The sequence below is a fragment of the Mya arenaria genome, chromosome 1 (assembly GCF_026914265.1).
Source record: "Mya arenaria isolate MELC-2E11 chromosome 1, ASM2691426v1".
Taxonomy (NCBI): domain Eukaryota; kingdom Metazoa; phylum Mollusca; class Bivalvia; order Myida; family Myidae; genus Mya; species Mya arenaria.
Genome location: NC_069122.1, coordinates 41,346,652 through 41,363,297, shown reverse-complemented (window position 1 = coordinate 41,363,297; position 16,646 = coordinate 41,346,652). Strand labels below are relative to the sequence as shown.

The window sequence follows — 16,646 nt, the reverse complement described above, 5'->3', positions numbered from 1 at the left end:
AATCGAATCTCTGTGGGTCTGATTACAAATGTAATTCGTTTAATTGTAAAAAGAAAACGTTACAAACCTACATAGGCTACACGTGGATTTTGACACGGATTACGACCAAGACGCATATCCAGGGGAGGATCCATGAATTTATGTTAGACGGGTCGTTACTTAGGGATAATCTTTTGGCACTCAGATCCGAAATTGAAATGGTTTAAAACGTTGGCTGGAGGGGGAGGGGGGGTACTCTCCATTCCCTTAGACTTTGACATGCGAAATGGTCCATTTGAAGCTTATTTTATTACTTCTTTCTCCGATATTGACATGAAAAGTAAACTTAGAGAATTAAATGGTGAAGGAGAGGCAGGATGCCCCCCCCCCCCGCAAATCAGTGAAAGTGGTTTCCAAATGAGTTCCGTGAAAAACGGAAACAAAACAAACCTGCAAAGGCTTCAAGTTAAAAATAACACAGATTACCATAAAAAGCAAGGTGGCTTCCATATGCATCAACGTCAATATCATTAAAATCATTTCGTGACGTTCACTTCATTTTATTACGCCAATAACGAATTTAACGTCGTGCAACTTGTATTTGGGATCTGATTTTAATAATATTGTGGTTCCGTGTGCCTTGTTTGATTAGAGTTTTTATTACACACGATCCTTGTTTTTGTAATTAATGTTTGCAGATTCTTTCATTATATGCTTTATGGTCGTGTATAGAGATTTATCAGTGAAATTAGGATTAACAGTTGAAATATCAATTTGATATTTACTTTGCTTTGAAATTTAAGCCCATTTTGCTACCTAAATAAAAATCAGGGCTGAAAGGGCTGGGATTCAATGTCAGCGACGTCTTTTAAAGCTGCACTCTCACAGATTGAACGTTTTGACAACTTTTATTTGTGTCTTTGACGAGCCAATTTATGGGAACATACATGGGCAACAGTCATATAAGACTGCTGACAAACAATTAGATCGCGGATTTGTATATTTAAGTTCAAAATTGACGTCTTATGCATTTTTCTTTTTTTGGACGGAAATATGAAAATCTGCGATCCGAATTTTTGTCAGCAAAAATTGGGCGAATTCCTATTCAAGAAATAAAAACAATGTTGACAATACGGTCAATCTGTGAGAGAGCAGCTTTAGTACAGTGTTTTGGCGTATTCCATTTATTATATTTTAGCGAGCAACAGAAGGACACAAGAACAAAGTGAGTACAGATCTAGTTTATGTTTTTATTAGTAAAACAAAACAATGGTGAGCATTAAATCAGTGGTAAATAATAACAAAATTTGTTCCCGAAACCAGAACACAGCACAACTACACGACAAAAAACTAAAATGTTAATAAATGATGTTGATATTTCAATGAGGCTAAGACATTTCAAACACATCCTTAATTTATGGTATGCTTTCCGACTGTTTATATCGATTCATCATGGTATAACAATGTTTATTCATGCTTTTCGATGAAATATGGAGTTTGATCAGTGAAATAACGACAGTGACAATATCAATTTGATATTTTCACTGCAAACTAAGGAGTAAATATATCAACTTCTAGAACTACTTTTTAAAATCAAGTGTAATTACTTCCCCTTCACCAAAACCAAACACATCAATTTTAAACCAGAAAATGTTGCAAAAGAATAATTTGAAATTAAAAAATGTTGCATATTTTTAATAAATATATATTTATAAATAAACATGACTTTACGATTATTAGATTATAAGTATCTTCCATGGCCGAGAGTGTAAGATAGGTTTATTCCGACCCGAGCGTAAGGGGGTTTTGCGGAAACGAGGTTTACCGAGTTTCCGAAAAACACCCTGCGCGAGGGTCGGGATGAACCCATCTTACACGAGCGGCTATGGTAGATGCTTTTCTCCCACCTAAGTCGGACAGACAAAATTAAGTAAAAATGTATTTTTTGCTGGAACTCTTTTGTGCGTAGTGAAAATAATGCGTATGAATATTCGTAGTTGTTATGGATATGCGCGCATTGATAACGATTATGTTAATAGCAAAATCGGTATTTTTAAATAGTTCTAAGGAGAATGAAGCATTATTTCTTGAATGGTGCGTGAAAACTGTTTTATGGTGACATTTGAAGCGAGAAATAATTAATTAGCGTTCTAAATATTACCACAAGACAAGGTTTCCATGATGCTACAGACGACAGTCTTCAACAAGGGAGGTAACTACAATGTGGTGACCATTAAAAAGTCGTTCCATACGGGCATTTTATCTTCGCCCGTGGGCAAGATAAGAATATCTAGCATGGTTAAATTATTGGATCTGCTTATCTGAGGTGGGAGAAAAATGGTTCTCCTGTTTTTCAAACGTTTTCTAGAACTCGATATTAATTAATCTATACAAACAACCACAAACAATAACCTAAACAAACAACCACAAAAAATAACCTGTACAAACAACCACAAACAATAACCTAAACAAACAACCACAAAAATAACCTGTACAAACAACCACAAACAATAACCTAAACAAACAACCGCAAAAAATAACCTGTACAAACAACCACAAACAATAACCTAAACAAACAACCACAAAAACGTAACCTGTACAAACAACCACAAACAATAACCTAAACAAACAACCGCAAAAAATAACCTGTACAAACAACCACAAACAATAACCTTAACAAACAACCACAAAAATAACCTGTACAAACAACCACAAACAATAACCTAAACAAACAACCATAAAAAATAACCTGTACAAACAATAACATGTCCAAACAACCACAAAAAAACCTGTCCAAACAACCACAAACAATAACATGTACAAACAACCACAAACAATAACATGTACAAACAACCACAAACAATAACATGTACAAACAACCACAAAAAATAACCTGTACAAACAACCACAAACAATAACCTAAACAAACAACCGCAAAAAATAACCTGTACAAACAACCACAAACAATAACCTAAACAAACAACCACAAAAAATAACCTGTACAAACAACCACAAACAATAACCTAAACAAACAACCACAAAAAATAACCTGTACAAACAACCACAAACAATAACCTAAACAAACAACCACAAAAAATAACCTGTACAAACAATAACATGTACAAACAACCACAAACAATAACATGTACAAACAACCACAAACAATAACATGTACAAACAACCACAAACAATAACATGTACAAACAACCACAAACAATAACATGTACAAACAACCACAAACAATAGCATGTACAAACAACCACAAACAATAACATGTACAAACAACCACAAACAATAACATGTACAAACAACCACAAAAATAGCATGTACAAACAACCACAAACAATAACATGTACAAACAACCATAAACAATAACATGTACAAACAACCACAAACAATAACATGTACAAACAACCACAAAAATAGCATGTACAAACATCCACAAACAATAACATGTACAAACAACCATAAACAATAACATGTACAAACAACCACAAACAATAACATGTACAAACAACCACAAAAAATAATCTGTACAAACATCCACAACAAGAAAAAATACACATTAATATAAAAAAATGTGTGTAATATTTCAAACGATATTTTAACTTGAGTGATTGTAATATTTCAAACGAAATTTTAACTTGAGTATATACAATATGACCTGATATATATATATATATATATATATATATATATATATATATATATATATATATATATATATATATATATGATCACAAAGGGCATTGAAAAAAATGTATATAGTAAAAGATATATTATGAACCCCAATCTATATCAGCAATTAATGGCAATTAATGACTTTAAAATGATAGGTAAAATCGGGGACTAATATGATAACATTAACAAGTGATAGGTGTAACAGTATTAGTAATATGGAAAAAATACAAATACACAAAACCCAATCTATATTCATACATCTTGATTTTGTTTAGTTCGAAAATCCATCAACAATACAAATTGGTTTCTTTAAAAAGGAAACAAACACAGTATTGCATGTTAAACAAAATTAGACTTACTTTGGAAATTCAGATGGAATAGTAAATACAGTATAAAGCTAGAAACGCCACAATGCGACGAAACCAGGTTTTAATATAAAACTATCATACATTCTTTAAATAGACAGTTTGTGTTCTCAAAAACATGACTAATATTATTAAATAAAATACTAAAATTGCTATCAGAGGCGTACCAAGACCACAATTCATGCGCAGGCCTGGCTTTTTTAATGCAGGGTACGTTGAGAAGCATTTTGTTCTCATCTTAGAATAGAAAAACAACAAATTCAAAAACAATCGAAAGAACGCTAAAAAGAAAGACGGGATTACATATCTTGTTTCTGAGGCATATATGCCCAGAACGCCTTTTTGAAAAATCATGTGCAGGCACATTGAGCTACGCCAGTGGCTATATATTACCGTCATATAACTAATCTTCCATTTTCGGCATTAGAAATATTGACCTCAATTCAACCAATAACCAGCTAACATCTAAATGAGCCTGGTACACACCAAATTTTTCACCATTTGCCATTCCTGACTAAAGGGCATTAAACAGAAACCTGTCCTTGACAAAACGCAATCCCACTGTGTGTTTCCACATGTGCTTACTTCATGCCATATTTCATGATTACAGGTAACTCTTCACTAACGCGACTGAGCGGAAACCGTTCCTTTTAATTAATAGTGACCTTGACAATGACCCCACATGCATTACCTCTCCACATCTCCAACTTGACCCGCTACATGCTAAGTTTCATCACTATGTTTTACACATCACTAAAATTATCTGAAAGACTCGTTTTTCTATGTTTAGTAACCAAAATCCTGACCTTCACCCCACATACCCAAAATACAATTCCAATGTATGTCATCACGTGAGCTTGCTACATACCAACTTTCATCCCTCTACGTCACTCCTAACTAAAGTTATTGAATTGAAACCGTTTTTTTTTTATTTTTATCAGCAGTGACCTTGACCATGACCCAACATATTCTAAACGCAATCCCAAGGAAAGTCTTCACAGTAGCACGCGACATGCCAGGTTCTTAAGAGACTTACCTTAGGATTGCATTTTTGATTGTGGGATCAAGTTCGAGGTTACTTATACTAAAAACATTTTTTATCCGAACTAAAGTGTTGAGCAGACGACCGGATTGACAAACCCAAACGACACTTTCGGAACTCCTCGGCCATTTTTATTGAAATCAACCTCAGATGTATGCCGGCACATCAGTTGAATTAGTTCGTAAAATTTTGAATTATATCATTAATTAAATGTAGTTTTTAGCTTGTATTTGTTGATTTTAGTTTAAATTGTTTGCCAATGAAGTGTATTATTGCAAACATAATCAAGATTCCCAAGAGTTAAGTCATTAAATTTAACTGCTAAATAAAACTAGAGATTGCTTTTTTGAAAAAGCGCTGGTCTCCCCCATTGTTTGGTCGTAGGTGAGAAATACTCAATGATGGACATGAAATTCGTATTTTTTGGACTGGAGACGAACAAACATAGGGGTTATTATACTGGTTATGACCAAACCGCATACAAAATATGAAGTTCCTGGGTCCAACTATGAAGTGTCTGGGTTCAAGCTTTCATTAGTTATTGAGAGGAAAGAAGTGTGACGTACAGACTGGTGACCAACAAATTGTTTTTTACCTGAAGGCCACTTTGACCTTGACCTACTGACCTCAAAATCAATAGGGTCATTTAATAATCAAGACCAACTAGCAAACCAAGTATGACGTTCCTGGGCCAAAGTGTTGTTTAGTAAATCAGCGGAAACGTTATTTTACCTCAAGTTCACCTTGACCTTTGACCTACTGACATGAAAATCAATAGGGGTGATCTACTAGTCAAGATCAACTGGCATACCAGGTATAAAGTTCCTTGGTGCAAGTGTTCTTTAGTTATTGAGCGGAAACGAAGTGTGGCGTACAGACTGACGGACTGACGAACTGACGGACTGACTGACTGACGGACAGGGCAAAAACAATGAATGGGTTAGACATAACTACTACGCTATCTACTTGCAGCAGACTTAAAGTGTACCGATTTCTCACATTGAAACCGTCCATATACCTCCGAGGTTGTTTTCGATGGCCGAGGAGCTCCGGATGCCCAACGGCATCCTCATTCTTATAACCCGATTTTCGTTGAAAATCTTGTTAACAATCAAAATGCGTTCACCCATATCAGCCATCGTTGATAGATGATGGTGAAAGCAATGGGCGCCCCTCGTGGTCGGAATGGTCCCCACTCGCGTCGCTCAACCGAACATTCAGCAGACTGGAAGAGCGGTTCAGGTCATAAGACTCTTCTAAATTTGTGATCAACTCATACCCTCCACCTTCCTCTTCCGGTTGACGACACTCCGTCGTCAGATCCGAGTCTGGAATTCCGAACTTGTTTTCTTCTTCTGGTAGTTGTGTTTTAGCGGCGCGCGTGAGATCAACACTTCCGGTTTCTCCGGACTTCCGTTCGGTGCCGCTGCATGCGTCTTGTGGAGCTGGTTCCGGTTTGCTGTTTGATCGAGATGCATCAACAAAATGACTGTTGTCGTTATCATTATTGGTGTTGTTGCTGTTTTCTACGTTGTTACTCTGGTTGTTAGATTTATATGCTACAGTAGAAGCATTCCCATTGCCTGATTTATAGTTAACTGTAGTTGAAATATGATTAATCACGACACTTTGGCCTTCTCCTGAAATAGGACAAGAGAAATTGAATATTGATACATGTAAATAAGTATAACATCATCAACATTATTTTTTATAAATATTTTTTTGGCAATATAGATTATAAAGATATAACTTATAAATCAGTTAAGCATTGACTTAACAATGTCTTTACCTGCCGATCTTCTTGTGTTGTCTTGAGGGCCTTGATAATGTCCATCGTTATGCTGGCGTCCATCGTTATGCTGGCCTCCATCGTTATGCTGGCGTCCATCGTTTTCTGCGCTTTCAGAACCATTGCCGGTACCCGCGCCACGCTCTGCAGTGACGTCATTCCCTTCAACTCCGTAGTTGTGGCTGCTAGAAGCCCTTTCTTTTGAATAATTACGCTCCTTACTCGGGACCGTTCCGGTTCCGCTTACACGCTTCACGGCAGTATCGTCTCCGCTAACGTCCCCGCTATCATTGTCGTTTGCGGTGTCAATGCCAGACTCTCTACTCGAATCCAAGTTGGGAGTTTCACGTCCGATATACATCTTTGTTTGTTGAGAGTTTGCGGAACCTCCGGGGCCACTTTCTTCGTCATCCTCATCCTTCTGTCGCCTGCGCGGACGGAGCCTCCTGTACCAGATGAAGGCCTGCTGAATTACAACAACAACCGCCAGTACTAAGGTGGCAATCTCCCAGGGGATGACTAGGTTCACATCTGACTCTGAAAATGATACATGTACTAATGTTGGGAAAACCGTTTAGACGAAAGTCTACTCAACATAAAACAAGATGAATAACCCCGCATTGTGAGTCTCATGTCGTAACTTCAGAGTAGCTGATGTCATTTAATCTCATGCTTCATGTTACCGATTGTTATTGTGTATGCTATTCTGGTAAACATCATTTGCGTATGAGAAGGGAATAGGTCAACGTAGCCTCGACCAGTCACCGTTAATTAACAAACGTGAGAGAACAGGCAACCTAATGGACGTTCTCAACGAACCTTCACACTCTGGCATAGGAGATAACCATGTTTTGAAGTCACCGCACGTTGACGTGCTGGGGCCGATACGCCGGTATCCCACATCACACGTATACGTAACGGTAGTTCCGTGAGGATAACTGGAAGCATGTGTATAATTTCCATGTTCAAGCGGGCCGAGGTCTGGACAATCTGTAGCTGTATTAAAATAAAACGTGTATATTGTTTGCTGAAACGTACGAATTATGTTTAATAAATATGTTTATAACTTTAAGGATGGTAGGGTGGATCGAAGTTATGTCAAACACGTCTGGTAGAGATTATATTATACACGTGCTCATGTCAGATAGCGGGTAAGTGTGTGAACGCCTCTAACCTTCACATACGGGCAAAGGGGCGGACCATGACTTGAAGTCCCCGCATGTTGACGTGTTCGCGCCGAAAAGCCGGTATCCCACATCACACGTAAACGTAACGGTAGTTCCGTGACGATAATTAGAAGCATATGTGTAGTTTCCATGTTCAAGCGGGCCGAGGTCTGGACAATCTGTAGCTGTATAAAAAGAAAACGTGTCGGCTTTTGCTAAATCGTACAAATTATGTGTAATAAATATTTATATAAGGGTGGTAGGCTGGATTGGAGTAATGTCAAACACGTCTGTTAGAGATAAGATAAACGTTCTCATGTAAACTAGCGGGCAAGTGTGTGAACGCCTCTAACCTTCACACACGGGCAAAGGGGCGGACCATGTCTTGAAGTCACCGCACGTTGACGTGCTGAGGCCGATACGCCGGTATCCCACATCACACGTATACGTAACGGTAGTTCCGTGAGGATAACTGGAAGCATGTGTATAATTTCCATGTTCAAGCGGGCCGAGGTCTGGACAATCTGTAGCTGTATTAAAATAAAACGTGTATATTGTTTGCTGAAACGTACGAATTATGTTTAATAAATATGTTTATAACTTTAAGGATGGTAGGGTGGATCGAAGTTATGTCAAACACGTCTGGTAGAGATTATATTATACACGTGCTCATGTCAGATAGCGGGTAAGTGTGTGAACGCCTCTAACCTTCACACACGGGCAAAGGGGCGGACCATGACTTGAAGTCCCCGCATGTTGACGTGTTCGCGCCGAAAAGCCGGTATCCCTCATCACACGTAAACGTAACGGTGGTTCCGTGACGATAATTAGAAGCATATGTGTAGTTTCCATGTTCAAGCGGGCCGAGGTCTGGACAATCTGTAGCTGTATAAAAAGAAAACGTGTAAGTTTTTGCTGAATCAAATTATGTGTAGTAAATATTTATATAAGGATGGTAGGCTGGATTGGAGTAATGTCAAAAACGTCTTTTAGAGATTAGATAAACGTTCTCATGTAAACTAGCGGGCAAGTGTGTGAACGCCTCTAACCTTCACAAACGGGCAAAGAGTTGGACCATGTCTTGAAGTCACCGCACGTTGACGTGCTGGGGCCGATACGCCGGTATCCCACATCACACGTAAACGTAACGGTAGTTCCGTGACGATACTTAGAAGCATGTGTGTAGGTCCCATGGTAAAGCGGACCGAGGTCTGGACAATCTGTAACTGTATTGACAGAAAACGTGTAGGTTTTTGCTGAAACGTACGAATAATGTGTGCGGCTGTCATTTCTATGAAGGATATTTGATGAAACCTGTTTCACCGTTAGTAAGAATTAAGAGGCGCAATATAGACGCAGAATACCTTTGAAACTATTTGTTATTATTGATGCCCAGTGGTCAGTGGTGGTCAACAGGTTTGGTCAGCTAGGGCATGTGCCGGATGGGTCGGCAGAATTCAGACTTAATGGAAAACTATTGTTTGTATGAGTTTGTGTGTGCCTCTTTGCTCCAAATTGTTCCAAAATAAATCGAAGTCTTGCCCCATGCAAACATGTGTTCGTCTTTATTATAGTGCGTATGGATGTTAAAACACTTTTATGAAATAAAGCGGGCAAGTATGTGAACGCCTCTAACCTTCACACACGGGCAAAGGGGCGGACCATGTCTTGAAGTCCACGCATGTTGAAGTGTTGGCGCCGAAAAGCCGGTGTCCCTCATCGCACGTAAACGTAACGGTAGTTTCGTGACGAAAATTAGGAACATGCGTATAATTTCCGTTTATAAGCGGTCCGGGGTCTGGACAATCTTCGACTGAAAACGAGTTTGATAAGAAGTGTTAAAGGGCGATAATTCAATAAGTATACAAGTTAAAAGCAAACAGAGTTGTCCATAATGAAAGAATAATCAAACAATTTAATATCCTTCATGATAATTAAAAAAGCAAACATTGACAGTTATTCCAAACTGATTACATATCAAACGCAATTTTAACTATCTTACTTGAAGGATTTTAAAGCAACAACAACAACAACAACAAGATATATTTGGTACTCATGCTAGATCAAAATCAAATATATATATATATATCCGTTTTACCTCTTTTGCTCTGCAAGACTTGGTCAACTTTTTCACTAGCCAAAAAGCCTGAAATATATAACAAAGCGGAGAGCACTAAACGCTTGGTTCATATTTTATAGCGCCTTGTGTCTGAGTTTAAGCAAAATTGTTATTGTGTTGTTACCACATTATTACTAGAGCAAATACAATGATAAGTGTTGTCTGCTTCAAGTAATCTGTCCTATAATCAATCTTTTATCAAAATTAGTTACGTTTTAATTTTACAGTCGTACCCCGTTGGCTCGAGCTCCTAGGGACCGGCGAAAATACATCGAGCCCCGGGAAATTCGAGCCAAGCGGGAATTCTTACCTTCAGGATAAAGAAATCGGTCCTTTACATTCAGTTCGAACAAACGAGGAGATCTAGCCAAGCGAGTTCGAGCCAACGGGGTTTGACTGTATATAGTATTCTGAGTCCGAGTCTCAAACACAGACCCATGACGTCAGTAAACATGAGCCCAGGGTTCTAACATGGAGAAACGACCTCGGACTCGAACGTGATATATATCTGCCTTTGAATAACACATCATTTGCGATAATCTACCAATAAATTTCAGTACCAGGAAAGGTCAACCAACCTATACACCATGCTCGGCAGTCAACCGGAAGTGAGTCCTTCAAGCAGTCACCCCGGATGTTGTCACACGGTCGGCATTGCCGTGCTCCATCGTCACAGAACTCGTCACTATAAACAGAATATAGTAAAAACAATATGAACAACAACATCTAGTTATTTGAACTGGCGCTGTCTTTTGTGAATAGTTGTCAACAACGACAACAACTAGAACAACCGGGCGTGTTGCTTAATTGGCAGTTGGTGGTTTCAATCAATGCATCACTTACCAAAACATAAATATCTTTTTCTCGTTATCATCAGATCTCTGTGACATTCATGCACCAGTCCCCGCTATCCCTCGGACCTGGGGGAGAGCGTGGTTACCATTGACTGGTGCATATACTCAATGTCTAAAAGTTTATACTAGTATTTCACTCACCCGGCACAAATGTCTACATGACAGATGGTTCTGGTGGATTCAGATCTGACCACCGACACCAGCACGACCCCCAGACACCATGGCGCCAGGAAAAGTTTCGCCGATCGACCTTCAGAAATAAATGATTTACTTTCGTTGTGGGATTTATACAGCTGTCAATGAAAATACATACAACTTTTAATATCAGGCTTTTTTTTTTATTATATAGACATTTAGAAATATCTAGAGATGCACAGCAATCAGTATGATCAGTCGACTTCACGTGTAAGTTAATTATCTCATCTAATTTTTGTTTGTTATGTGTTAGTGACAGCGCAATCCATGGGTTCCTTTAGATACGGGGAAGGATATACAACAACAACAATAACAACAACAACAACAACGAAGACGACGACGACGACGCCACCACCACCACCCCACCAACAACAACAACAACAACAACAACAACAACAATGACAACACCACCAACAACATCAACAACACAACAACATAAAATTACCAAAATGTAATTAAAACAAGAGATAAATATCGTTCAATGAAGGGTCGTAATGGAAAAGGGGAATGATCAACTCCAGGTACTCAACTAATGTCGTTATAAGAAGCTAAGTTAAGATCAGCTTAGCCAGTTATGGGTCAGGTTATATATAGTATGCACATAAACAAATTAAAAAGCCACAAAGATTGTCATGCACTTGCTGTGCAAGCAAAAATAACAAAAGATCAAATTTCACATATCACGTCATTAAATTATTATTACCCAGGGTAAGACACCTAAAAATGGGATCCCAACAGCTTAAAAAACAACACGTAATCTTACACATTCTCCAAATATCTCCAGGTATAAAATAATTAATAAATAAAAACAATTCAATGCGACCATCAACATCAATTTAGGGTTCGTCCACTACAAATGTAATTAAATTAAGTCGAATCCCGTTGGCTCGAAATCGCTTGGCTCGAATTCCTCTTTGGCTCGAACTGGATGTTAAAACTGAGGACCGAATACTTTACTTTTGAAGGTTAGCACTACCGCTTGGCTCGAATTTTCCGTGGCTCGAGGTATTTTTGCCGGTCCCTGGGTGTTCGAGCCAGCGGGGTTCGACTGGATAGCAAAGGTAGTTTCTGGCGAAAATGACAGATTGGTTTAAGAGTAACATCATTTTACATAAACCGAAAAGTGTTATTAAATAGTGTGATAACACGCGAGTTATAAATGGAGTCGTAATTCAGTGAGTCATGTAATAATTAAAGGGCTAGCCAATTTAACGTAAAAGAACTTACCCATTCCGTATAGATGTTTCCAAGTCCGCCACACACACACTTGATAGTTCTCAGTCCGTCGCGGAAGAGAAAAATGCTCTCGAATGATCTAGAAAATGAATTTTGTCACGCAAAGAAAAATGTTCTAGAATGCTTTAGACGATGAAGTTATGTAACATTGGGTTTCCAATTTGATACGGGATCCCGGTGGACACGTTGACAATACATGTATGTTCAATTAACCGAATATTTCATCACCAGGCGGGAAACCCAAGTATGACGTTTTAATTGTAAAACGTATTAAAAGCTGATATCATTGACTTCAATCTGAGGACTGGTACATTTAAAGTGGCACTCTTATTCAAAATCGATACATACACATGTAAAACAAACATCAATTTTGACTGATAAATCTTCAACTACTTACTAAATAATGCATTTATGGCAAACATGTTATTACTGATAACAAGATTGTAACCGTGTATTTAATGGCAGAATGCGCAAAAATATTAAATGATTGGTGAATGCTAAAAGATTTACTGTGATCTACTATACTATAGTCTCATAAAGTAAAATACCATGTTGTAGGCTCATTTCTTTCAAATAAAACTCGGTATCCTTCATAAGAACCATTGTTTTTAACATTTATTAATCCTTTTTGCGATATTAAAACAATATTAGACGATATAGTAAATCTTATTTGGTAGTAATAGTGCATCTTTAAGTGAAAAATAATATGGAATTTGTAAATCAGGAAAGAAATCAATGCATCTCTATGAAGCGCCCGACTGTCTATCTTAGGACATCGTGTGCTATTACAGGGGCGTACCAGGAGTCGACGTTAAAGGGGGCGAAACTTTTGAATTGCGCCCCTCCCTCAGGACCTGTTTTTGGGGTTTGAAGTGTAGGGAAGGGGGTTGGGGGTACTCTCACTAAAAAAATAAAGTGTCTAGTCTAAAATGTTGCATTTTGGTCGTATTTTTCCCTTTTTTTCTCCTATACTGAAATAAAAAGAAAACTTGGACGATTTAAGGGGTGGGGGCACCGAGTATTATGTCTAAATGGCATACTATTATGACTAACAGACATGTTTCTATGTCTAACGGATATGCTATTATGCCTCATGTCTCAATGAAATGTCACTATGTCTAACTACCATGTTATCATGTTGAACCGACGTGTGGTTATGTCTAACTGACATGTTATCATGTTGAACCGACGCGTGATTATGTCTAACTGACATGTTATCATGTTGAACCGACGCGTGATTATGTTGAACCGACGCGTGATTATGTCTAACTGACATGTTATCGTGTTGAACCGACGCGTGATTATGTCTAACTGACATGTTATCGTGTTGAACCGACGCGTGATTATGTCTAATTGACATGTTATCGTGTTGAACCGACGCGTGATTATGTCTAACTGACATGTTATCATGTTGAACCGACGCGTGATTATGTCTAATTGACATGTTATCGTGTTGAACCGACGCGTAATTATGTTTAACTGACATGTTATCGTGTTGAAACGACGCGTGATTATGTTTAACCGACATGTTATCGTGTTGAACCGACGCGTGATTATGTTTAACTGACATGTTATCGTGTTGAACCGACGCGTGATTATGTTTAACTGACATGTTATCGTGTTGAACCGACGCGTGATTATGTTTAACCGACATGTTATCGTGTTGAACCGACGCGTGATTATGTCTAACTGACATGTTATCATGTTGAACCGACGCGTAATTATGTTTAATTGACATGTTATCATGTTGAACCGACGCGTGATTATGTCTAACTGACATGTTATCGTGTTGAACCGACTTGTGGTTATGTCAAACTACCATGTTATCGTGTTGAACCGCGTGTGATTATGTCTAACTGACATGTTATCATGTTGAACCGACGCGTGATTATGTCTAACTGACATGTTATCATGTTGAACCGACGCGTGATTATGTCTAACTGACATGTTATCATGTTGAACCGACGCGTAATTATGTTTAATTGACATGTTATCATGTTGAACCGACGCGTGATTATGTCTAACTGACATGTTATCATGTTGAACCGACGCGTGATTATGTTGAACCGACGCGTGCTTATGGCTAACTCACATGTTATCATGTTGAACCGACGCGTGATTATGTCTAACTGACATGTTATCATGTTGAACCGACGCGTGATTATGTCTAACTGACATGTTATCATGTTGAACCGACGCGTGATTATGTCTAACTGACATGTTATCATGTTGAACCGACGCGTAATTATGTTTAATTGACATGTTATCATGTTGAACCGACTGTCTAACTGACATGTTATCGTGTTGAACCGACGCGTGATTATGTCTAACTGACATGTTATCATGTTGAACCGACGCGTGATTATGTTTAACTGACATGTTATCGTGTTGAACCGACGCGTGATTATGTCTAACTGACATGTTATCGTGTTGAACCGACGCGTGATTATGTCTAACTGACATGTTATCGTGTTGAACCGACTTGTGGTTATGTCAAACTACCATGTTATCGTGTTGAACCAACGCGTGATTATGTCTAACTGACATGTTATCGTGTTGAACCGACGCGTGATTATGTCTAACTGACATGTTATCGTGTTGAACCGACGCGTGATTATGTCTAACTGACATGTTTTCTTGTTGAACCGACGTGTGATTATGTCTAACTGACATGTTATCGTGTTGAACCGACGCGTGATTATGTCTAACTGACATGTTATCATGTTGAACCGACGCGTGATTATGACTAACTGACATGTTATCATGTTGAACCAACGCATGATTATGTCTGATGACATGTTATCGTGTTGAACCGACGCGTGATTATGTCTAACTGACATGTTATCGTGTTGAACCGACGCGTGATTATGTCTAACTACCATGTTATCATGTTGAACCGACGCGTGATTATGTCTAACTGACATGTTATCATGTTGAACCGACGCGTGATTATGTTGAACCGACGCGTGCTTATGGCTAACTCACATGTTATCGTGTTGAACCGACGCGTGGTTATGTCTAACTGACATGTTATCGTGTTGAACCGACGCGTGGTTATGTCTAACTGACATGTTATCGTGTTGAACCGACGCGTGGTTATGTCTAACTGACATGTTATCGTGTTGAACCGACGCGTGGTTATGTCTAACTGACATGTTATCGTGTTGAACCGACGCGTGGTTATGTCTAACTGACATGTTATCGTGTTGAACCGACGCGTGGTTATGTCTAACTGACATGTTATCGTGTTGAACCGACGCGTGGTTATGTCTAACTGACATGTTATCGTGTTGAACCGACGCGTGATTATGTCTAACTGACATGTTATCGTGTTGAACCGACGCGTGATTATGTCTAACTGACATGTTATCGTGTTGAACCGACGCGTGGTTATGTCTAACTGACATGTTATCGTGTTGAAATGACGCGTGGTTATGTCTAACGGGCATGTTATCGTGTTGAACCGACGCGTGGTTATGTCTAACTGGCATGTTATCGTGTTGAACCGACGCGTGGTTATGTCTAACGGGCATGTTATCGTGTTGAACCGACGCGTGGTTATGTCTAACTGACATGTTATCGTGTTGAACCGACGCGTGATTATGTCTAACTGACATGTTATCGTGTTGACCCGACGCGTGATTATGTCTAACTGACATGTTATCGTGTTGACCCGACGCGTGATTATGTCTAACTGACATGTTATCGTGTTGACCCGACGCGTGGTTATGTCTAACTGACATGTTATCGTGTTGAACCGACGCGTGGTTATGTCTAACTGACATGTTATCGTGTTGAACCGACGCGTGGTTATGTCTAACTGACATGTTATCGTGTTGAACCGACGCGTGATTATGTCTAACTGACATGTTATCGTGTTGAACCGACGCGTGATTATGTCTAACTGACATGTTATCATGTTTAACTGACATGTTATCGTGTTGAACCGACGCGTGATTATGTTTAACTGACATGTTATCGTGTTGAACCGACGTTTGGTTATGTCTAACTGACATGTTATCATGTTGAACCGACGCGTGATTATGACTAACTGACATGTTATCATGTTGAACCGACGCGTGATTATGACTAACTGACATGTTATCACATGTTATCGTGTTGAACCGACGCGTGATTATGTCTAACTTACATGTTATCGTGTTGAACCGACGTGTGATTATGTCTAACTGACATGTTATCGTGTTGAACCGACGCGTGAT

At 38.8% G+C, this 16,646-nt stretch overlaps 1 protein-coding gene across 1 annotated transcript; it reads right to left on the bottom strand.

The window, feature by feature from the left end:
- Nucleotides 1–5,068: 5,068 nt before the first annotated feature.
- On the bottom strand, nt 5,069–12,554 carry LOC128238430 (P-selectin-like). Its single transcript, XM_052954386.1, has 12 exons — nt 12,418–12,554; nt 11,137–11,245; nt 10,720–10,826; nt 10,121–10,168; nt 9,659–9,835; nt 9,072–9,248; nt 8,731–8,907; nt 8,376–8,552; nt 8,031–8,207; nt 7,676–7,852; nt 6,857–7,393; nt 5,069–6,707 (listed from the first exon to the last, which is right to left on the bottom strand). The coding sequence occupies exons 1-12, from the start codon at nt 12,419–12,421 to the stop codon at nt 6,199–6,201; spliced, it is 2,376 nt and encodes a 791-aa protein (XP_052810346.1). The 5' UTR covers nt 12,422–12,554; the 3' UTR covers nt 5,069–6,198.
- Between the last annotated feature and the right edge of the window lie 4,092 nt (nt 12,555–16,646).